The sequence below is a fragment of the Drosophila mauritiana genome, chromosome 4, assembly GCF_004382145.1.
Source record: "Drosophila mauritiana strain mau12 chromosome 4, ASM438214v1, whole genome shotgun sequence".
NCBI lineage: Eukaryota > Metazoa > Arthropoda > Insecta > Diptera > Drosophilidae > Drosophila > Drosophila mauritiana.
The window spans coordinates 571384-595802 of NC_046671.1; the positions used below are offsets into that span (position 1 = coordinate 571384).

Below are 24419 nucleotides of genomic sequence, written 5' to 3' on the forward strand. Positions count from 1 at the left end.
AGCTATATATTCATTTCTTCAGTGATATGTTGCGCGCGCATTCATTGTTAATCAATCATCAAGTTAATGAATTAGGGATAACGGACGAAGCGAAATGAAAATAATAGATTCCTCTTTGAAAAGGCGAGCTCCTTTCAAAATCGCGAATTTTATTCAGGAGTATTTTAGAAAATGTTATAAACGAATTCAATAGTAATTCAGAAAATTAATACATTTTTCAAAAACCAACAAATAAAACTAAAATAAAGTTATTATTTGGAGTAAATAACTGCAGGGATTTGCCAAATGAAAAAATTTCTAAGCACTGTGTACTTAATGGTCATTTCCTTTTTTAAGATATACATATGTACACATATGTATTTTTGTTAGTGTCTCAGTGCAGCTAAGCAATTATCCCCTCTTTGCATATAGCATTGTGTGCACTCTGATCAGCAAAATTTCTTGTAAATTCTTTTAAGTTTATTCCGCAGTTTATTAAAAACTATCAGTTGTTGCTTTTGATCCTCATATATGTCATACCAACTATTTTTTAAGTTAATGTTAACATTACATTAAATTAATTAAGTAAGATGTGGTTTTCTGACACTTTGGGAGGCTTTTCACGTACTGACGAAGCGCCAAAAAAGTGTTCACATTCAAAAAATATATCCGTTACTCATATTTCTGGCATATCAGTAGAAATTTGAGAAAATGAAAACAAATTAGAAAATGTATGAATAGCGTGAACGTGTCAGATAAGGGCGGTTTGTGGACGATAGAGTGGAAGTGGGAAAAAGTTTTGTGACATAATACAAATACAAATACTAATACAAAACTAATACATAAATCATAAAAATTTCAACAATTTTTTTTATTCCATTCCATTCTGTATCCCATATTCCTATGGCAGCCATAGTGACAATGGTCCGATTAGACTAGCTCCTGAGTATACACCTTGTAATAAAGAGACATTTGGGACAGACAGTCTAGTATGAGTATAAACGGAAGTAGACGGACATAGCTATATAAACTTGTCTGTAAATACAAATTAACATACATGTGTTATTTGCTTGCAAATTAATTAATTAAACTAAATCAATATACCTTACCGTTGTAAATATAGTTTGTTTCGTTTATTACATCTCTATTTAATATAGTTCAAGTCTTGACGCACTGGCAGGCAGACGGCCGGATATCGCTTGATCTTCTACTGAACCTGATCTGATACTGAACCGTTGGCCAATTTGACCTAGGTATGAAGGTATATATCTAAATACAAATTATGTACGAATGGTTCCCTATTTATTTTCGTATATTGGTATTTCGTATATCTCTCTCATCTAGTAAATTCAGATTCATGTTCTTTTTACTAAACAGACATTATATCTATTTATGGTATTCATTCCCACGCAGAATAATAATAGCTCAATATTTAAAGGCAACAAATAACTTCTTAGATATTTTTATTGTGATTTTATAATGTATAACCGAACTTTTTCGGTGGGAATGCTTTAATGAAAGCAAAACCGTATTACGATTACAACTTCCTCTAATGAATATAACACAGGTATTTTTTCCTTACTGGAAACACAAAAACACTCATGAATAGTAGGCATTTGATCGATATGCACAAGCAGAAAAATAGGACGTCTAACATATATCTATGTACACAAAAGATATACAGTGCATCTATTATATCTTGTATCTTGGACAATACAGGCTGCAAATTAGATAATAACATTAGACGACTTTGTCCCTTAATGCTACCGACACTCGACTTCAGTCGTTACTGAAAATATTTATTTTCCATAAACATATGCATAGTTGTTGTAATACATATTTATTAATGTGTAATTTACCAAATGAGTTTGCATGCGCACATATACACTGTAGAGAATTTTTCACGTTTCCCAAGGAAAGCTATGGGAGCCAGAGTCAAAACACTTTACTTAAATAGGAAGGTTTGCAAACCATCAAGCAGCATGCCATTTTTTTTTTTTTTTTTTTTGACATCATACATATATATGTTGGATGTTTTTTTATATTGGTTAAATTTAAACTTACATATCGAAGTTATATCTATGAACGATGAAGAAAAATAAATCTACAGGCATACAAAATTCTAAGTCCATTCGTCTATCAGTCGATCCACTTTTGTATTCCTCACAACATGGTCTTGCTTTTCATACATACTTAGTATCATATAATTTGAAGCTTTTGGGTGTGTGTGTCTTGAGTCACAGAATGCGATAGTCAATGGCCAATGACCAATGGAACTGGTAATTGATCTTTTAATCATCAACAATGGAATAAACAAGAGATATATAATCAAAGTCAGCTTCTCTGCCTGATGGCCTGCTTTGACTTTGAAGAGCTTGGTTTTGGCTAGTTTGTCGCCATGTTGAATTGGTGCTATTAGTTAAGTTAGAAGCGCTAGACTGGCCGCTAGCTAAATTATTTGCACTACTCTTTGAACCAGAACTATTCGCAGTACCTGCCCCATTTATGGAATTACCACTCGCTGTACAACTAACTACAGAACCTGTACTAGAGTTAGCAGTACCGCCAGAGGAATTTGAGACAGAGCCACTAGAACCAACCAGATTCGAATTTGCTACAGTGGTAATCGTGTTGTTGCTGCTGCTGCCCCCACCGGCGGCACTGTTGTTGCCGGTACTGTTGCCATTGTTGCCGCTGATGGCACCGCTCGCGCTGCCGTTTCCGTTTCCGCTACTGTTTCCGGACTGACAAGCTCCAGAGCCACTGTTTGCATTATTGGCTGAAGTGCCTACGCCTCCGACGTTCCCCCCACTAGTTCCACAAGAGCTTGTAGAGGAAGGAGTTTGTGGTAAGTGCTGCATAATGCTTTGCACCTCGGTCTCGCTGGGAGATTCAGCAAATATTGTGGTGTTGGCGAGGACACAGTTGTTTAACGCCATTTGCGCCTTGTTCGCCTCCTCACGAGTAGTATATTTACATAAGGCAATTCCTTGGTTCAAATACGGGTGAAAGCTGACAAGGGGCCCATGCTGCATACACAGTGTACGCAAAGTAGGACCATCAATCTGAAAAAAAGTAATGACATGAAAATATAATAATAATGATAATGCAACTATCGAAGAATTCACTACATAATATACAATATATAGATTTTGAAATAAACACTACGGATTTAATAAATACATTGTTTCTAAATTTTAATTAATTTATATTTACTTAAAGATTAGAAACATTTACTTCGACCTGTTACACATTTTTCAACGAATTTTGTATACTCATCCACAAGTTTCGGGATAACATTGCTTTCTTTGCATAGTTTCTTACCATGTTGATAAGTATATAGGCACTCCATTGAAACAAATGTTTGGCTATATATGTATAATTTTTTTGACTCACATTATTTTTATAAAACGAACTAAAGTTGAAGTTATAAGTAAAATAAGCTGCCAAGGGCTTTCTCTCGACTAAGGTGACAATGATTTTACAGTAGATGGATGAGAGATAACAATTTTATTAGATTTTTTTATCGTAGCTATAAAGGAAAGGGACCTTTAGTAAAGTGGGCATGTGTTAGGGAGGCATAATGTGGGCATTTGAGAGGTTGGTGTGCCTGGCGCTGGAGTTGAAGTTAGGATAATATACAAGTGGTGTTTTTGGACACTAATTTATAATGTTTCGTTGCCTACTATTGAGATATTGACATCCATACATATGTTTATTATTTGGTCTATTGTTTTGAGATATTTAATGGTTTTTTTTAATGTTTAGAAAAAGGCTTCCTCTAAGGGTTGTGTAAAGGGTTGTGTGAGTTTGTTATAAAGTTTACTTGACTGGAGTTCATATTCCCTTGTCATAAAGTTTTTATTTGGAATCCATTTATTATGTTGCATGTTGGTGCTCATGATGTTGTTGTGATAGCAAAACTTTCAATATGAAGGATATAAATGGGAAACTGTTTGCTACCATCCATTAAAGTCGTCGATAACTTCCATTTAGTTTTTGATGCTTATTTAACAAAGACAAGATAAAGAAAGGTGTTGTGGGTTGAGTAGAGGGTTTGAATTTGTCGTTAAAGATAATGCGTCGGAACGATCTATAAATTTGGCTATATTGTTGCCTCTTAAGTTCGTCCTGGGGGAGCCCCACAATAGCTGTCAGCTATTAAAAGCAAGTTTGTTCGGGAAATATCGTTTAGCGGTTGTTTGATATCACTACTATGTCAGAGAATAAGAAATAGGCTTGTGCGCCAGGATGGCTGAGCCTACTGCTGCAGCTGCAGTAGATTTTAAACTGACCGGTATGGGAAGGAATAATGTATGGGATAAATTATTTAAAAATTATAAATTATATGGATTTAATGTATTAATTAAAATTTTAAGTTTAAAGTTATTACTTTGTTTCTTATATATTCATATTAATACTAAAAAACTGTGTAAAATATAAAGAGTTGAATTTGTAGCACCGAATAGTCGAGTGCCTTTACTATATGATACCAGTTACTAAACATTTTTCCAATATTTTTCTGCTATATCGATAGAAACAATAATATAAGAAAATTTTAACGTATGACTAATTAAAATAGTTGTTGGACTAGCTAAGGGAACAACTTACAAATATACAACAATAGTAACTTTGTATGGTCAGCAAAGTTTACAATTTGAACATACCTGTGCTGTTAGATTTTTCAAAAGCAACCAACTGGAGCCCCAAGTAGTGTTACCACCTGTCCAATTAGTGTTTGTGGGTTGAACACTGCCACTTCGAGGCTGTAACCATCCATTCGCACCTCCGGTAATAGTTGTTGGCGTTGATGTATTACTATTTGCAGATTTATTTGAATTGGCAGTCAATCCTGGCGGGGGACCTCGAGACGATGATTTATTTAGCGGACTTGTCCAAAGCTCCGAAGTGGCGGTACATTGTTGACTATTGTCAGACCAACTGTGACTGTATTAAAATATTATCGATTCAGATATTTGTGATTTTATATTTAGACATTCGAACATTACCTCGGATAATTTTGGTTTGGATTAAAACTCCATGTAGACGACGATAAACTTAGTGGCGGTAAATCAGTCGGTGAGTTTTTACCGGTATTGGCAAATATGTCAGCATCTTTTGGCGTCGAATTAATAGACAATGGAGATCTAGCAACGCTTCCTGGTGTAATGCTGGGATCATCTTCTATGCTTTTGATCTGTGAACCCTTAAAATCAAACTTCTGCTTGGATATGTTTACATTTTATGTAAATTAACAGTTTTACCTTCCATGGCTTGCCTGGCTCAAACTCTTGGACCAGATCAGTGTAAGCAGTTGCTGCTGAAGTTGGCTGAGCAACTGACCAGTCTTTATTCTCGTTATCAGATGATGGATCAGGCCAACCGTCACCAATACTGCGTCCAGTTGACCATGTACTATAGAATTCGATGATCACATTAGATTTATGTTATGTTATTTAGCTTCATATTGGCTTAAAATAAAAGGCTTACAAGCTGTTTTACATTTTGGCACGATAAGTATTAAATATTCAACGGGCAAACTAGTTACTGAAACTAGATTTGCCACTGTGAAACAAAATATGTGGTCGGCACACTCGTTCGACAAGCTAGCCTTTTACTTTCTGCGTTTTTTCCTCATTTCACTGAACAAAATCCTTAAAAAATTATTTTTCACATTTCTTGCCCAGCACCACCGTTTTGCCGCGGGGTATACAATTATATACGGAACTGTCAGTTATCTTTTGGCTCGGTCTGTCTGCTTGATCTCTGGTTGACCGATCCAACTTTCAGATACCCGTTACTCAGCTAGTGTGAATGCGAACGAGAAATTTCATAACTCTTCTGGGATACCGATAGATATTGGGGAATAAGATGAGAAAATATTTCAAAATTGTTCAAAAGTGTTGGCGTGGCAGTTTTGGGCGGTTTTAGCGCGTTAGAGTGGACGTGGCAATAGTTAATATGGTGAGCTTACTAAATTAGTAATTTAGTAGTTTTTACAAGTAAATATAGGAATATAAAGTCCCACGAACTATATCATTGTTTTGTTAAATTTTTTAAACCGCATAATTACAATAGCAACCTGTCATAAAGAAAAGCTTAGTATGCCTTTGAAAGTCTATGGTTGGCATCATTCCCAAAGTTAGAATATATCTTTTCAGATCTGTTTGGTAGGCGTATTAACTAAGAGAGTAAAGGTGAAGTTATCTAATTATTCTTACCTATCGTTTTGAAGACCCAATGAGCTTATGTTGCTTGTGTTGGCCGTCAAATTTTGTTTAGTTGCACCTGGGGCACGAGAAAATTCCGTACTGTCGGAGTTGATCTCCTTATCTAATACTGGAAGCTTCCACTGATTTAATCGGGATTGTTGATTGGACGCTCCTTGATATCCACTTGGCTGAAAGTGTTTTAGTGATTTGTTAAGACATCATATTCAAATTCGAAAGACACAGTAGCTCCAGAGACGTCATTAAGTCTAGACGGAACCATGTGCTGATTACTTACAAGCGGAAAATCTCTTTATATTTTTTTTTATTTAAACCAGAGGTGCTCAAAGCATAGCAAACATCAATATACAAATAAAAACAAATAATTGGAAGCTACCGTTTTCCTTATTTGAACATTTATAGATGATTAAAAAGGTTACAAACCTAAATAATAAAAATTAAGCGAAGAATTTATGTGTGACACTTGAAAGCAAATTGCTTCGCTAGCAGAAGCGACTTAAGAGATAAGTTATTAAAAGCGTTAAAAAATGTGGCAATAAAAGCTGGTACAAAAATGATCTAGTCTTCTAAATTTCCGATCCGGACAAGAATAAATTTCTTTTGTTTTTACTAAATTTAATTGTTATTAATTAGTTTTATTGCCAATTTTTTAACTTGCTGAAAATAATGCGTAGACGGAAACCACTAAAAAAAGTAAGTCGATATGGGAAACAAGATTCCAGATTTACGACTTGAGATTTTTTTTACCTTATTAATATTGAGCTCAGAAAAATTGCCTTGCAAATTATTTATTGCATCGTGACCTCTTAAATAGTCGTTGCCTGAGTTACTTAGATGAACAGAAGAAAGTTGCTGCTGTTGGGGCTGTTGTTGTTGTGAAGTTGGTTGCATATTCTGCTGTTTTACGTACACAGCCTGTTGTGCATTTATCTGGTTCTGTAAATTCTGGATTTGCAGCTTGTATTTAGATATAGCTACATTCACTGCCATTGGATTTGCATTTCCCCCGCGGGCGAGGGATTGCTGCGCAGCCTGGAGATGCTGAAAGAACACATTTTAAATTCAATAACGGCTGATATTTTTCTTTTAAACTAGTGTAATTGTTTTTAATGTAACCATGTGTTTGGGGATTTATTTGATTGCACTTCGCAATGTCTTTTACAAAACTTTTCTTTAGATTATCATCAAATTTAAAAATAATAATGTCTAATCAGATGAATCTTTGACGATGTCATTTTTAATATAATTATGTTTAACTATATTTACTACCCAAAAACATCACAAGAATGTCCCTGTGTTATAATTATTTTAATAAATTACATTGGAGGGATCAAACAATTTTTGTTGATTACAATGCTTCAGGCACTGTATTCCGAAATCTGTGCATCGCAACCAACAAATACTTTTTGGGTCCCGTTAGGACAGTTTTTCATGTTACAGTTTTATTCCGGTCGAATATACTAGTTTTAATTCCGTAACATGAACTGCCTTTTGATTTTGATAATTACCTTAATATTGCTAAGAAGTTGGTTTAAAAGATTAAGGGTTGTTTGAGTTAGCGGTTGAGTCAATATCTGACTAGATATAAAACCACTATGAATGGCCAACTGAATTTGCTGACCAAGCATTCGAATTTGCTGACCAGACGGTTGGTTGTTTGTATTTGCTGCTATATTTACAGAGGCTGCTCCTGCCACTGCTGCGTTAGATGTGTTCTGCCCAAATCCGACAGATACGGCTGAGGAATTACCAACTGCTTGCGGTCCAACAGCAACACCATGTTGGCCTTGATTTAAATACTTTTGCACCTGTAAAGCTGTCATGTTTGCATTGTTGTTACCACCTCCAGAACCAGCGGTACCTCCCATGTTATTCATAAGGTTATTCTGCAAAACAAAGAAAGGTTAAAATATCATCGGTCTTTAGATTTAAAAGTTTTTACTCGAAGGTGCGGAACAGGCGAATAGTTCGACTATGAAATACCACACCTAGATTAAGAACGTAAAAAAATTGAAATCGATTGTTTTCAAAAGTTTTATTGTACGTTTTTTCGAGAGGATATGAATCTCGAAGTCCATATTCCAAGTAGTCTCAGTTTTTAGTTTGTACGGACGGTGGTGGACGATAAAAAATAAGAAATTTATTGTTAAATTAAATTTCATTTTGACCGCTACGTTTTTCTTTAATTGTTTTTTAAAAAATGTATTAATCTTACTTAATTAAGCAATAGTTTTATTAAATATCCCTAATAACATCGTAAGCCAAAAATGTATAGTAAACAAAATGAAACTAAGTAATTTTTTTTAATAGGGATTTTTGTATATCGTTTATTTTCCAAAAAGAGATTTTAAATATTTTTTTCATACAATTAAAAGGAAAAGTAAAAAAATTTCAAAGGGGAGAGAACGCTTTTGTGGGGCGGACGGACACGGATAGAAGGACTCGGACAGTGATAATGAATACACACACCACAGAGTCGCGGATCCTCTCACTGCCCCGCAACTTACTTTTCTAATAATCTACTATACCCTTTGACTATGCGAGTAAGAGGTATAAATATAAATTAATAAATGTAAATGAATTACAAATACTATGCTTACAGCTTGATTCATACTCACGCTCGTAAGCGTTACTAGCACACGCACTTTCTAAATCTTCACGGTTATAAAAGGGGAATACATATTGTTTTAAAATGTCCAAGAGTCAAACGAGGCGAATACCGGAACTACGGTAAATAAAAGCCAAAGGACGAATTAATTTCTTAAATGTGGGTTTCTGAACCAACGATAAAACCAACATAACAATTCTCACAGCTGTCGCAACAAAAAAAAAAAGAACAAACAAGAAACCTTTCAGTAGATTTGATTCACAAAATATTTTAAACAAACTTTCCATATTATAGTCAAGTACATACAACTTTCTATTAAAATTACTGCCAAATGTGCCACCTGTTGGCAGGGACCGCCGTTAATTAAGAATTTGTGTGCCCACGAGAACGAGGGCGCGTTTTTAATACATAATTTATTGATAACATATATACATTTTCAGATATTGTTATCATTAGGCGAAAAAACTTCATTATGCTTAGTTCCACGATACTTACATGAGGAAAGGACATGGAAGGTTGTCCACTGTTGACCGGGTAACGGCCAGCAAATCCACCGCTGCTTGTTGAACTAGTGTGGTCGGCATAAGATCCAAGAGACTCATCATGTCGACGCCAACCATCCATTGATAAGGATGAGTTGGCACGGAGCATATCGGCTGCCTCTTCGATGTTCATATTGGCAATCACTAATGCCCGCTCTACATCTTCCTTTTTAAAGCCGTTCTCGACAAGGATCCTGTACTGCTTGCTTTGCTTAATGATCTCCGCGTTAATAACGTTCACCATTCCCACGTTAAGTCCCGCTAGTTTTTGTTGTTGTTGAGATTTTCCAATAATCCCCCCGTGCGTGTTCCACTCAGATCCTAGATCAACCCCATCCACCACGCCTGCAGCAGTGTTCCAACCTGATGAAGCACTATTAGCTGGCGGTTTGCTCTGCTTATTGCCCCAACTAACTCCAACAGGGGCCGGGTCGCTCCAAGAGTTTTGTGCTAAGGTTGAGTTGGACTTGTCATCAACCCAATTGTTGCTGGTTACACTGCCACCGCTGGGGGCGCCGACATTAACGCTATGAGTATCATCTCCCCAAGTAGTGACAGCAGCAACATTATTTCTGCCGCCTACGTTGCCCGAATGCACCCACATAGCGCCGCCGTCTGGTTTGTGTTGTACGCCGCCCACAGATGGAATCCGAGCTTGAGGCCCAACTACACTGCTTATAGGATTACTTGGATTGGCTCCCACTGGAACATTGCTATTTCCAACGCCGGCTATTCCTATACCTCCCGTTTGGCTTTGGCCACGCATGAGATGACTACTACGACCAATCGAATCAGTCATGTCTTTCCAGTGACCGCTTGCAGCGGGAACACGAGTTTGCTGACCCCACAACGATGTACCATCATCGTAATTAGGAATACTGCGACGCTGAGGCGGTGGCGATGGTTCTTCCCATCCACTTATCTGTTTCGACATGTCTTTGGGACCACTTACACCAACGCTTACCGGTTGAGCAGGCCCCCACTGTGTTGGCATATTGGCCGATACTGTACCAGGACCGGGGCCTCCAGGACCGATGCCCGAGCCAGATGTTCCGACATTGGTACTGGCAGTTGCTACATTTTGACCAACCATTTTGTTGATACCTTGCAACTGGTTATGGGACATTTGTGGATGATGGCCCCACATTTCAGAGGTCCCATTAAGACGACCAGATATTCCACGGGGATCTCCTCGAATAGGGTCACGCGGATCGATCATGCGAATGTCTCGTGGATCGCTCGAAGTTGCTCCAGAACCGTTACCGCCGCGATGTTCAACATTTCGAATATCCATTGAGCCACCGACTCCCAAAGGGCGTATTTCACGAGGGTCTCCCCAACCGTTACCAGCATTGCTGGAGTTTCCGCTACTACCTGTTGCGACTCCAGACGTTCCAGTTATATTGCTTGACCCGTTACCTCCTAAAATAACAATAGAAATATTTAGAATAGGTAATTCCCCAGATAAGGCTCCAACTTCAATTATTCATGTATTGTTAGTAAAATTTTGGGGGAAAAGCTAGAGCCTTAAACTTATAGTTTGCGCTTTACTTAATTAATTCTCTTAGATATTAGGCCTACCAGTTGATCCAAGTCCGACGCCAACGACCCCTTGTCCCCACTGAGGTCCGCCAGACGAAACGACACCGCCTGGACCGACATTAACTCCGGCTTGGTTTACTCCCACTGCAGCTCCGGATCCCGTGTTGCTAACAGATCCTCCAGTCCACACACTACTACTATCGGCGCCATCGTCGTCCTCACCCCATGTTCCGCCTAGGTTGGAGGATGGTGTATGACCCCACGACGGCTTTGGAACTTGCTGTGCGGTCGGCTGACCTCCGTTTCTCAAATTGGACTCCCATAGATCAGTACCATTGTTAATGCTTGGCTTCCACATTGGAGGACCGGGTGCATCTTTATTGGCTGGTTCTGGCGAACTGGGAACTTCCCAATTAGTATCCTGGTTAACATGCTGACAGCCCCAGCCATCTTGGGAAAAAAGGGCTTCACGCATAGTGCTCAAGTGTTCTAACTGATTGTCAGCTTCAAAAGTAGCATTCCTTACTATTCCAACATCCACTTGATCTTTAACTTCATTATCATAAGCATTTATGGCAATTTTTAAGAATTATTTAATTTAATCGAAAATAATTGACCTAATCTGAATCCTTGTTCGTTCCGTGTTCTGTATAAATATAGAAAACATTTATTATTATTATATTACAAAATATGAATTCTAAATTAAATTGCTGTCAGTTATATTTAAAGTAAATATGTACACAGGATAAATAAACTTGATCACAGTGATACGTTAATGATTTATACACATTATTCGTAGAGTAAAATGGTATACCAGATCCGTTCAAAAGTATGTTACAGGTAAAGGCAGCGTTTCCGACATGCCGGGATATATAGAAGCTAGACAGTTGAAAATAGGCGTGCAGATTCTAGTGACGCCTACGTTGTGCACGTTTTTTTTTCTATTGTTGGTTTTTACTAATAAAATTTTAAATTTTTGATAATCTTTTCATTGGCCAAATGAAATTAATAAAAAAGAAATCAATATCTTCTTTACAGACTTTTAACTGATGTTATGGTATTCTGAAGGAGAAATCATAAAAAATTAACCATTATAATCGTTTTAAAAAGTCTGAAGACATACATATGAGTATATAGTGGCAGTAATTTGACAGGAGTTACACATATATACTTAGTATGTACATATAAAATTATAAAACTGAAATATGCATCGCGATCGCTGCCCTACCAGGCCTGCTGCCCAACCGGCAGTATCCCCACACGCACATCAACGACAAATTCACGTGTGAAAAACGAATGCATGCCAAAAAAATAAAAATTAAATTCACAGCACTGTAATGGTGTATAAATATACATATGCATATGTATACAAGTAAAACGAATTTGTCAACTCTAGGCAGGCAGCCATCATTGACGGAAGCACCTTATTTTATGTCTACCTTTCCTAATTTCGCACTTGCAATTAGGCTCAAACAAACATAGAATTTGAAGTGTATTTACACAACCAGTATTTATGCCAATACTTAAAAGACTAATTCGATAGATATATAAATATATATACATATGAATACATTTTCAGTACGCTAGTGCATATGTGGAGAAGTCATTGTACAATACTTAGTATATTCGCGTGTCTTTTTTGTACCCTATGTGTAGAAAATACAAGCGAAAAGCTGAGAACATCACAAACTGGAGATCTAACTAACCTACCAAACAGAAATTAGAAATTAATATCTATTGCCAGCAGCTGCGTTTATTGTAAAATTAAACACTTGTGTATACGCCAATAGTTCACCGAATATTCGCAACAATTTTTGCCTTTACCGAACGAGAAGTTAATTTTCTCTATATATGTAAATATATATAGATATATGTGTATTTTTGTGTATGTATGCATGCCAAGCCACTTTGACGATTCCACAAAGTGTGTATGTGTGTAAAACATACACACATTCTACAATCAATTATAGTTTTTCATATTTCACAAAATAAACTGGGATTAATAACAATCTTGGATGCGACAACTGACTAGTCTCACAATAATTATATTTCGATGTAATTGAATATAAATTTCTGCGCACGTTCGACGATGGGGACGGCAGTTACTAGTGTATTAAATAAACCCATACAGATATTCTTGCTTGCAATATTGCCACCTAGTCAAAATTTTAAGACGGAGTGGAAAGGTTTGTGGAGTATAAAGACTAATGCATATATAATGTTTAGTTTATTTTTAATTTAACTATGACTTAATTTTAACAGTTGCTGTGAAAAACCTCAAGGCAAATGCAACACATTTATGTTCCCAAATGCTTTGTCATTATGTAAAAGATTTAAAGCGTGGCAACTCTTGACTGGAACATATGTACGTTTTCCAATGCACGATACACAAGCGAACAGAATTTATTCTGCACTGATACACACATGCGTATGTCCGAAACTAATCGCTTGGGTTTTTGCGACCATTTAGGTTATGCACACTTAGGTTATGTCAGAAAGTTTCGCTTTTGATCGTATTGAGTCCGCATTCAACATTATTATTTTACAACATTGTACATTATTTTACTTCAATTGAGCTACATTATAATACCAACGCATATGATTATACTTCGTACATTCTATCCGTGATGGGCTGTTGGAAATCTTTTTTTTTAATGACAAAGCGCTTGTTTTCGGATGAGTACGCACACAAAAACATTCACTACTCGTGCTAATTCATTTTAACACACACGATTTAAATAAAAAGTAACAATACGATGCTCTCACTCGCACTTCGCCTAGATCACGACACTCTTCTAGGTAGTTGACCGATATTTCCTTAAACCAATCGATATTAATCAATCTTAGGTAATACCCAGCTTACACAATTTCCTAAAATGAGTGCTGTGACCCGTTCACACCGAAGAAAAAGGTCAAGCACAACAGAAGGAATAATTCATAAAAATAAATTAGCTTCCTTGATATAATTCAAATCAGAGCTGTTTTAAAAAAGCTCTAACTTATACAACTCTCGGCCATTTCTAACATTCAAAGGAAATTTCGGACATTGAAATAATACAGTGAGATAACAAGCATCTATAATCGTTAAAGCCTTATTGAAGCGAGAAATGAAACAGGTTTGGGAAATCCGAATAAATGTGATCACTTCGGAAATGAAAATTAGACAGGTCCGAGGAGGTATGACTATTTTGGCAGATTTAAAATTAACTTTAAATAACTGAAACGCACATAGTTTGCAAAACAATCGTGCAAGCTACTAGGTACGACCGAGCAGCAATTTTCCGTTTTTGTAAAAGACTGAAGTTAAAGAATGAAAACTATTCATTTAATAATATGTTACTTATTTTATTAAATCTATGTTAAAAAAAGACACCTTAATAAAATTATGCTTATATAAAGTGCAAAGTTTGGACTTACGGCCGATCAACATTAATATGTACGTTTTGGTGTTTTTGCCTTGAAGTCAAATGAAATTATGTTTTAAAGAAACTGCTCTCCTTCGACTATCTATGAGATTTATATAGGTTTTACCAATTACTGAGAAAATCGAAACCCTTAGGCATTTTTAGTTCAGGGGATAACAGTTTTGTATTTTCGTCATGACGTACATCTTTAAATTCGTTTTCATAATCAGACAAGTTGTTTGATACGCTGTTTTTCGATCCACATTTAAAGAGTAGTTGCATTTTCTCATTAGATTCAATACATTCGTCAATATAAACATTTTGGGTTTTTGAGAAGTTTTCAAGAATGGAAATCTTTTTTTCCGTTGTGTTAACGTCGGTCTTATCATTAGAATTAAGGTGGAGAATTGGCATTTTTTTAGTGCTTGAATCTTTTGTCCTCAATTTTAGAGGAATGGATTTTTTTACGCCAGTGGGAGTTTCGACAAGGCAGATATCATCAAATTCTTTTAATACTATGTTTATTTGTGATTTGGTTCGATAAGAAAATGGAAACGAATGTTCATCTTGAAAATCTCCGCTGTTATCATCGCGTAATATTTTTAAACCAACGTTTTGATAATTATATGTGTGTAAATCTTGGCCGTTATATAAATATACAATGTCTCTGAAACAAAATTTACGGTAATCATTTTTAGTAACATCATTATTTTCGTGCGGATCTTGTGCCGCATAGTTTTCTTTAGTTCTATGACAGTACTTAGAAAATATAACAGGATCAATTAAGTGGTTATTCAATATTTTTTCCTGTTCGTTTAAAGTCAATTTAAGCCAAGCGTCTTGACTGTGTGTTGATTTAACTTTATTGAGATCGCAGGTAATTTTTTGGGAAATTGAATTAAGACGTGAGAAGTACGACTGAGCCCCATCGTGTGTTGTCATCTTTGTTCTGAAAGTAAATGTGGTTTGCTGGTTTACATTGGTTTGACACTATGCAGCCACTTTTTTGGTGACGGCCAAAATTGCTCTCTTTCCGCTCTCTCCTTCCAATATAATTAATTATTGTGTAATATATATACACTACTTTTATTTGTGCACCTAATGCTTAACAATAAATTTTTTTAAACACATTTGATAATTAATACACATTTTAATAATTAATAATAACGTTAAGGCAATGTAAAACAAGAATTTTTCGCATGGTGCCAATCGATCAAAAATAATATAGATATAAATAATATAGTCTAAGAACTTCTAAGGTGAAGAACATATTTTGCCAAATTTACAATGCATGAGCATACGTATGAACACAAACAGTTGTCTGCTATCACTGTATGCGTTGAAAAAACTGTTTGCTGTAGCGCTCTCCGCTCTTTCTCTCTCGAACAAAAATTCGAGAGAGCCTGGAGCCACGTCCAAAAAATAGTGTGCCAAAAATGTGTATGGCGTTACGCATCTTGTTATTCTAGTGTCTTTGGCGAAACCTTAAATACCATCATGAAATGGAATAAATCTATTTAGCTGAATTCTTGAATAAATATTCATATTTCTTTTATACACTTCACTCGTAAGTAAAAGGGCTTATTAAAAATTCAATAAGAAAGTAACAGGTGGACAAAAAGGTTTCCGAGACTAGTTAATGATCTCTGCGGATTTGGAAACTACATGAGTAAAATACTATGCGATTTATATCAGATAAAACAGAAAGTAATGTAATTTCAAGCATTATTTTTACACTTGCTACAGCACAATATACAGAAAGCAAATATAATAAAAAATAAATATAGAACCTTAGAATCAAACTAGCCCAGCTCTCGATTATTTACCTTACTAATTTTTGGCAGCCAGAGGAGTGCTTCCCGACATCAAAACATTCACTGGGGCAGACGGACGTATCGACTCGGCTGGTGATTCTGATCCTGTTACATTTTTTTCAACGAATTTAAAAAACGATTTTAATCTACGAGCCTGAGACTGATCCGGCAATCTGTTTGCCTATCCGTATATCCCTGTGTTCTCGGGAACTATAACAGCAGTGTGCTCCTTTTTTTAAATTGGTGTGGGCGTGACAGTTTTAAGCGACTTGTAGGTATTTGGCCAAAATTGTTTTTGACAGTTTTTGGCCGGGTTGTGGGAGTTAGAACAAACGTCCCAACATTTGGAAACAAACTGGCGCTGCGCGTATGTATATAATGGGATCAATGCGTTCCTATTAATCCGGATCAAAAATATATATGTACATAGATATACTTTCTATGTTCCGAAACGCTTTCTTCTACCAATTACATACATTGCACCGAATCTAATATAAGCTTTTACTTTACAAGCAATAAAATAGGAAATAAACCAAAAAAAAAGACGATTTTGATATGCAATCATAAACAGCAACAATTTGACTTTTCCGTTAACTAGAAAATAGTTTTCATACTGTTTATTAAATTTAAGCCAAGGCGTATTGTCGAAAACGGTTCAAAACCGAGAAAAAACACTTTATAACAAAAACGAAGATATGTTCTTATTTGTCACTATCTTTCTGACTTATACATGTGTATGTATAATATCGGCAACAGGGCTTTTAGAAAGATGTACTGAGAAACGGACGGACGGCTGGCTCTTGACACTGTCTGCACATTATTTACGATCTTTTTACTGAAGTTTAAATTTACTATTTAAATGATAATTACATGCGATTTCCCGTCTTAACCATCATACAACCTTAAATAAGAATTGATCCGGCTATTTTAGCTCTTTATAATTGTATATGTATATATCTTGAAGAAAAACGCATACATCGATAGATCAAGATAAAAGTATCGGAAATAAATTATTATATTGTGTTCACACAGTTGAGTAACTAAGGCCATTTCCATTTCATATACTCAGCACAAAATATATACGAAACTACAAAAACTTTAATGAGAGGTGCGTATAACCACAATAGTGGTTACACATACTACGTTATTGCAACCCTTTTTAAGCCATTAAAATATTGCCTACCATATAATCAATTTTATTACAGTCAACTCCAACTTAATATGCAACAATATGCATTGGAAATTTGCACAGTCTGTAAATATGCGTCTATAAGCGGATAATTTCAATTGTAATAATTTCTCAATCCGATAACTGTTTCCATTCTGTTGCGGGTTTTTGAATGATTACTTAAGATAATCGATTGCCATTCTTATCAAAAAGAAAACGTAAATGCCCTAATTGAAAACTAAAGATTTGGCCACACTTTAGAAAAAATATGTATACAATTAAATGAAAATAAATATGAGTTTTGGATTTTAAGGCATCACTATGAGTATTGCCGACGTGGAGTATGAATATGTTGTGTTAAAAGTAAGTTTGATATAAAGTAGGACTGTGAACCGAGTTCTTGTTTTTAACATAAATAGTTAAATTCGTGTGAAATCGGTTTTCAGCGTTACAAAATGCACTTATTCTGTTTCAGATAAACGGATACGATATTAGTCATTTGTCGAGGTATGAAGCGGTTCAAAAGTTCCTTCAAGCTAAAGAAACCCTTGTTGTAGAAATACGAAGACAGAAACACAATGCATTAGATTTAGAATTAAAACAAGGCTCCAATGCCAAAATATCAAAAGTGGACAAACCCGAAGAACTTTCTGTCCTAACTGACAAGTCAGCAGAAGCGACGATCACAGCTGCCAGTGCCTCTCAAGAAATAAGTTGCCCTTCTTCACCATCGTTGAAAGAAATCGATACGAAAACTCCTGTGGTTTTAACTCTGCGGGCTAGAAGTCATGAGGATCGTTTGGGCAGTCTACAAGCCGAATCGAAGGAAACTCAAACCCAATCTGTCGTTCGCATGGACGTTCTAAAGGATAACGATTTGGTTAAAACAATTACCGACAACTTCATAGAGCATGAACACCACTTGTTCGAACAATGCCTAGAACCGGAAATCGACATTGAGGTATTTACCATACATTACTTCAGCAGTACCACAAAATTGTTGTTCTAGTCTGTCCTACGAAATCTAGATGGCAGTACAAGTAGTGTCGAAGTGCACTGAGGGTATGTGCGAAGGCCTATTCTAAACCGGATAGAATGGAACAGTAAAAAACAGTACTAGTACCAGTAGTTTTTACCCAAGCATTTTATTATTTTAGCAATGGCATGACCTACGAATCAACGACAAGGGAGCTAATTGCATTGCTTTATTGTCCAAAAAAGAAGAACGAACGAAAAGAAGAACTAAGTGTAATGAGTAAGAAAAGAACCGCTTTGCGAAGTGCAAAAATTTTAAATATGTAAAATATGTACATACATATGTATGTTGCAGTTTTGTTATACTTATTGAGGGAAGACTATATACCAACAAAAGCCATCTGTAGACTTTAAATGATCAATGATCAAAAATATCAAATAAAATAAATATATATTTTTGTGATATGTAAGGTAGTCACCTTTTGTACTCCAGTAGTTTATTTCGAGAGTATTCGCCGTCTACATAAATATTATTGTAACCGGTTTATTTATAACAGATCCTAAAGCTGTCAGATACTTAGATAAGTGTGTTGGGATTCAAATTAATAGTATTGTTTTATATTCAACAGGAAGTAACGCTTGTTAAAGGTGTTGAACATTCAAGCAGCAATCAAATCGGGCTCATTGTTACCTCCTCTGAACTTCAGCAATCAAGTACCGACACCGATAAACTACGTAACGTCTTAGAACAAAGTGAGGATGTGTTCATCAGTGGTGTACAACCGGAAAGTATAGCCTATCGTGATGGGCGCCTTCGACAGGGAGATCAAATTCTTCGTATTAACGGCTTGGATGTTAAAAACCAGGAGGAGTTAGAAACTCAAATAGCAGGGAGTAGTACATCAGTAACGCTACTAGTTAGTCGAATTATATACCCTGTAAGTCAAAATTTCTAATACAAAAAAAAAAAAATTCAAAAATAATTCTTAAACACTTAGTTCATAACTATAGTAAGGGGTTATACCACTGTAGAGTTTATTACGCTAGAAAATGCACATCCTTAAATGAAAACCAAAACATTGTTCATTCTGATTTTAAGTTTAGATACGATCTTGACTTATTGCCTCAGAGTAACCGCCTTCAATCCCGTACAAGGGTGTCGCCAGGGTAGGGCAGGGAGGTGGGGGGTGGGGGGTGTCAGCTGCCCCTGGACCTGAAACGAATGTTCAAGAAATTTTATAATTTGCTGCCTATCACGTAACTTCCCGTTGTTTATTTACACTATGTACTGTTCCTCTTCTCTTAGTCAATCTGCCTCTAATTCTATCGATATGCATAGGTGCTTTTACTAAGAGTTTCCAGTGTTGGAATATGAATTCTACTATCTGCCCCCCTTGGCTGATGGCCTGGCGACGCCCTTACCTTATTCGCATACGTTTACTAACGATTTCCTTTAATGAATCCTCAGAATAGTTTAATAAAATAGGTGCTTAACCAGGTTAATATTATATACCCACATTCCATCTAGAAGAAATGGGAGTTGGACTATAAAGTTAATAACGATATATATAATATTTGAACTGGAAATGTCAATATTTTTAATTGTAAATATATTTTCGATTGTATTCATGAAAAGACAAATGGACGAGTGAGGAATTGCAGAAAAATATTATTTATCTATCCAAAATAACAGTCTACAGTTGTGTGACCCATTGAGAACCGATAGAAACCACTTTTATTAATCAAAGTTGCAATATTTTGGAACAAATTTTTATAGGAAGACGATGATGACGAAGATATACATTTTGAGTATGCTAATACATTTCTGCCAGATGACTATACAAATGTAGTGGATAAACTGGACAAGGTTTTGTTAACTCACGTCCAGTCTTTGGAAGAACTATCCCATGAATCCGCTATGCAATCTGACAAATGCTATCATATACCAGAAAAGAACTCATCTGATTCAAATGTTAAAATATCATCATTGGCGAAAAATATCATTGAGCAATCTACCAAGTCGTGTAGTAAAATAAAGCTTCGACCGAATGCAGGCTTGAACTATAGAACAAAAATCAATCAACCTTTAAGCCAAGAAGAAGTTCATCTGCAATATGAGTACGATGAAAGCGAGCACATTTACGAGACCATTCCAGAAGATTCTGAAAGTGAACCAGTGTATTGTTCACCGTACCAACGTTCAAACAAGACGTCAATAGGTTGTTGTGCATCTCCAATAGCATCGAAACCTGCCGAATCATTAGAAACAACAATGCAACAACAAACTCAAAGAGTCGCCCAGTGGTTGGGCTTGAAGCCACAAGCCACATACCAGAAACCTAGACAAACTCTAGTTGGTCGACCCCCGCCGTTGAAATTAGTACAGCAACCTGCGTGTAGTCGTGTTTTTACCTTGCGAAGCACCTTAACGAACACAAGCGCATCCAGCAGTAGTGGAGTGGCATACAGCTCTTATGGACAAAATAATGTTGTTACAGGGAACGCCGCGGCTCCTGGCGAAGAGGTCGATAACTCCTCAAGTGCCTACAACACTGGTGGCTCTAATAATAGCGCCTCCCCCCATCAAAATACTACAAATCCTGATGAAGGCATCGCCACTGGTCGCAAGCTAGATAGTACAGTTATTGATAGCCCCAATGATCATTTGGATTCCCCAGGTGTAAGCAGTATGTTGCTATTACCATTCGGCAAGTCTGGCCGTATTGGTCTCTGCTCTTCCAATCTGCCAACAGCATATGTCAGCGGTATGCACTTCAAGTTAAGGAAAAAATAACAATTATATTTTAGTTGCAAATAGTAGGTAGCGTCTGACATATCAGGCGTGCTCCACTTTGAAAACTCTTCGCCTTTTACTTTTAAACTTTTGACTTAAGTGGTACTAGGCTTGTTAAAAAGCTAGTAAACGTTTGAAGAAAATTTCAAACCCTGTAAAGTATATATTCTTGATTACTAGACGAGTCTATCTGGTCATGTCCCTCTGTCCTTACGAACGTTGAGATGTCGGGAGCTATAAAAGCTAGAAAGTTGAAACTAAAGGCTAATATTTGAATTGGAAAAGTCAATATGTTAATGGTAAATATGTTTGCGATTGGATTCAAGAAAAAGACACGCAGTGAATGTTGTATCGAAAATAAGTGCCTACATTGAGAATCGATAGAAACCAGTTTTATTAATCAAAATATAAAGTTCAAAGGTGTAAATGTTTTAACTAGTTGCCATACTTGGGAACAAATTTTTATAGGACGACGATGATGACGAAGATATACATTTTGAGTATGCTAATACATTTCTGCCAGATGACTATACAAATGTAGTGGATAAACTGGACAAGGTTTTGTGAACTCACGTCCAGTCTTTCGAAGAACTATCCCATGAATCCGCTATGCAATCTGACAAATGCCACCATATACCACCAAAAAGAACTCATCTGATTAAAATGTTAAAATATCTTTATTGGCGAAAAATATCATTGAGCAATCTACCAAGTCGTGTAGAAAAATAAAGCTTCGACCGAATGCAAACTTGGATTATAGAAAAAGCTTCAATCAATCTTTAAGCCAAAAAGAAGTTCATCTGCAATATGAGTACGATGCGCGCACACCTATGAGACCATTCCAGAAGATCCGGAAAGTGAACCATTACCAACGTTCAAACGACAAGACGTAAAGTATTTATTCTTGAGTACTAGACGAGTCTGTCTGGCCACAGAATACAAAAAAAGAGAGAATGCTATAGTCGAGTTCCCCGACTATTAGATACCCGTTACTCAGCTAGAGTGAATCCGAATTATATTGGTGAACACAATGAGAAACAAATTAAAGATTGTTCAAAAGTGTGGGCGTGGCCGGTTTGGCGGCTTTATGGCGTTAGAGTGGCAAAAATATTTTTGGCAAATCGATAGAAATTCACACGACTTATAAAACTATGAAAAAAATATCAAAGCATTTTGCAAAATTGTGGACGATGCAGTTTTTGGCAACAAACATGGCAACAAACTTGCGTTGCGTATATGTCTCTAGACTCTGTATGCCGTATCTCAACCTTCCAGCTTCCTGAGATCTCGACCTTCATACGGACGGACATGTCCAGAACGACTTGCCTATTGACACTGATGAAGAATATATGTATATACTTTATATGGTTGAAACGCTTCCTTCTACTTGTTACTTGTTACTACGAATCTACGCTTTTACTTCACGAGTAACGGGTATAAAACGATTTATCATTTTTGCCCTTATAAAAAATTTCTAAAACAATTAAGATTTTCAAACTTGTGCAATATTTTACTGAACATTACGTCTAATTACAAGATTTACAAACTGAAAACGATCTATCGTGAAATTGATATAATTTCCATTAATATTTTCCACTTCAGAGCGGTATACCAACGTTGGGTCCGAAAATGAAATCCATCCACTTAAAAGCGACATTGAAATACTAAGAGTTAAACAAACAGATGATTCCTATAGCCATTGTCCACAGTTTAACGCCCCAAATTTGAGTAGTTACCACTTTGTTAGTAGTCAAGAGGTAAGTACACGTTTAATGTATGTGCATATGGTAAGATGGTATTAGTAGGGGATTTAAACGCATGGATGACGATGATTTTAAAAGTTCAGGGTTAAATATAATATTTCCTTTGAATATTACACAATATATCTTAATAAATTAAGTATCATCCATTGAAAATATACAATTTTCTTACAAGTTTATTTACTGAATTATTTTCTTTATTTTCTTTGGGGTTTAAATTTAAAACCTGTAAGGTTGACTTGTAGACAAGTCAGGAAAATTTATATTTTTACCTCTTTATTTACTGTTTTATACTACTTTTTTTCTGAGATCATTCCATTAAAAGATAACATGAAAAGATATTTTAAGGTTGAAAAATGTTGCATCAAAATAATGTACACTTCTAAAAACATTGTACATTTTCAATCAAATTCAAAGGTCAATTTAAGTAGGCCAGCAAATCTATTAAGTGTATCTTATAAAATAGGCATTCCATTGTATATATATTTTTGTCAATATTCTATAAAGAAATGTAATAATTCTTTTTGTGAAGGTTGCAAACAGATGTCATATTTCAACAAGTATACAAAAAAATGAAACTTTGCTTAACGGTGAAAGTGCTGAGGACATACCCATGGTATGGAAGGTTAAAAGACGACCAGATGGAACGCGGTACATAGTAAAACGGCCAGTTCGTAATCGACCCCAAGTTGCATTTCGGAAAAATATGCGCTGCAACGAAGTTACCACGACGGAGGAGGATACAATATCTGAAGTAAAAATAGGTCGTTATTGGACAAAAGAAGAACGTAAGCGGCATATCGAACGAGCTCGAGAGAAGAGACATCATCAGACGCAACCTCAGCAACAATAGCCACAGTAACATTTTCCTTTTGGAACATTTAAAAATTACATAGCTTTAACAACAGTCTTAAAAACACAAATTATATTCACTGTCGAAAAATTGTATTTGATTTAATTGTTTGGACGTCACCAAAATTTAAAGAGATTATCGAAGTGCATAAGCAAGATTTGTCACAATTCCATTTTAAAATTTTAAAATCTAACTATGTAGGCTTGGTATTTTGTGATGTGACCAAATTGAAATAAAACGTTTTGGGGGTCGTTATAAAATTCAAAAACTAATTTGTATCGGGTTTTTGTTGTGAATTGTTCCTATACTAGTTATTTGTTTAAATAAACCCTACAATGTGTATAGTCCTCGTTGATGCCGCCACAATTATTTACGGCATATTACACATGTAATTAATGAAATACCTTCAGTTAGCTATAACATAATGCAAGTAATTCTTAAGATATTGTTTATCTAAAATAAAGAAATCGTGTCAAAAAAGTTGCTTTCGAATTATCTTATCTATCGTGGAACTCCACTATAGCGATCTCTTGTTTTGATTTCAAATGCCAAAAATCGTAGTCCCTAAAAGTATCAAAATTGCCGCTTCTGAACTAAATTTATTTCCCAGGTCAATTACCTATTTTTAACATTTTAGTGCCTTATCCACAATAGTCTTGAGTATTTGGAATTGAAACTCATTTTTAAACCCGTAGAGTAAAAGCAAAGACACTAGAATAACAAGATGCGTAACGGCCATACATTCGTTTG

General features: G+C 35.8%; 3 protein-coding genes across 8 annotated transcripts; 1 reads left to right on the forward strand and 2 right to left on the reverse strand.

The window, feature by feature from the left end:
• Positions 1-1757: 1757 nt before the first annotated feature.
• Positions 1758-13676, reverse strand: LOC117146307 (protein Gawky). 3 transcript variants are annotated; one of them, XM_033312347.1, is made up of 10 exons: positions 13517-13676; positions 10941-11547; positions 9313-10781; positions 7718-8095; positions 6957-7250; positions 6201-6379; positions 5244-5394; positions 4989-5185; positions 4647-4926; positions 1758-3044 (listed from the first exon to the last, which is right to left on the reverse strand). In XM_033312347.1, the coding sequence occupies exons 2-10, from the start codon at positions 11374-11376 to the stop codon at positions 2271-2273; spliced, it is 4158 nt and encodes a 1385-aa protein (XP_033168238.1). In that variant the 5' UTR covers positions 11377-11547; positions 13517-13676; the 3' UTR covers positions 1758-2270. The 3 variants fall into 3 exon arrangements, with proteins under 3 accessions (XP_033168238.1, XP_033168239.1, XP_033168237.1); XM_033312348.1 differs by lacking the exon at positions 13517-13676 and adding an exon at positions 12608-12997 and having other exon boundaries at positions 4989-5176; XM_033312346.1 differs by lacking the exon at positions 13517-13676 and adding an exon at positions 12608-12996.
• Positions 13677-14230: 554 nt separating this feature from the next.
• LOC117146313 lies at positions 14231-17100 on the reverse strand. Of its 3 annotated transcripts, none has more exons than XM_033312366.1 (3): positions 16990-17087; positions 16132-16224; positions 14231-15254 (listed from the first exon to the last, which is right to left on the reverse strand). In XM_033312366.1, exons 1-3 carry the CDS (start codon positions 17013-17015, stop codon positions 14429-14431), a joined length of 945 nt encoding a protein of 314 aa, XP_033168257.1. In that variant the 5' UTR covers positions 17016-17087; the 3' UTR covers positions 14231-14428. The 3 variants fall into 3 exon arrangements, 1 of the variants encoding a protein (XP_033168257.1); XR_004459791.1 differs by having other exon boundaries at positions 14661-15254; positions 17021-17100; XR_004459790.1 differs by having other exon boundaries at positions 14661-15254; positions 16132-16514; positions 16990-17004.
• A 435-nt stretch (positions 17101-17535) lies between these two features.
• LOC117146310 (slo-interacting protein 1) lies at positions 17536-24149 on the forward strand. 2 transcript variants are annotated; one of them, XM_033312357.1, is made up of 6 exons: positions 17538-17650; positions 17763-18248; positions 18892-19200; positions 20040-21027; positions 22659-22813; positions 23349-24149. In XM_033312357.1, exons 1-6 carry the CDS (start codon positions 17609-17611, stop codon positions 23667-23669), a joined length of 2301 nt encoding a protein of 766 aa, XP_033168248.1. In that variant the 5' UTR covers positions 17538-17608; the 3' UTR covers positions 23670-24149. The 2 variants fall into 2 exon arrangements, with proteins under 2 accessions (XP_033168250.1, XP_033168248.1); XM_033312359.1 differs by lacking the exons at positions 20040-21027; positions 23349-24149 and having other exon boundaries at positions 17536-17650; positions 22659-22807.
• Positions 24150-24419: the final 270 nt, after the last annotated feature.

Coding starts and splice junctions, on each gene's coding strand:
- LOC117146310 (XM_033312357.1), top strand. CDS start 17,609: ATGAGTATTGCCGACGTGGAGTATGAATATGTTGTGTTAAAA. Junction 19,201..20,039: donor TTAGTCGAATTATATACCCT/GTAAGTCAAAAT, acceptor AAATTTTTATAG/GAAGACGATGATGACGAAGA. Junction 22,814..23,348: donor ACTTTGTTAGTAGTCAAGAG/GTAAGTACACGT, acceptor CTTTTTGTGAAG/GTTGCAAACAGATGTCATAT.
- LOC117146313 (XM_033312366.1), bottom strand. CDS start 17,015: ATGATGGTTAAGACGGGAAATCGCAT. Junction 16,225..16,989: donor GTTAAGACGGGAAATCGCAT/GTAATTATCATT, acceptor AAAATGTAACAG/GATCAGAATCACCAGCCGAG. Junction 15,255..16,131: donor GGCTGCCAAAAATTAGTAAG/GTAAATAATCGA, acceptor ATTTACTTTCAG/AACAAAGATGACAACACACG.
- LOC117146307 (XM_033312347.1), bottom strand. CDS start 11,376: ATGCGTGAAGCCCTTTTTTCCCAAGATGGCTGGGGCTGTCAGCATGTT. Junction 6,380..6,956: donor CTGAGCTCAATATTAATAAG/GTAAAAAAAATC, acceptor AAACACTTTCAG/CCAAGTGGATATCAAGGAGC. Junction 5,186..5,243: donor AGCCAGGCAAGCCATGGAAG/GTAAAACTGTTA, acceptor TTTGATTTTAAG/GGTTCACAGATCAAAAGCAT.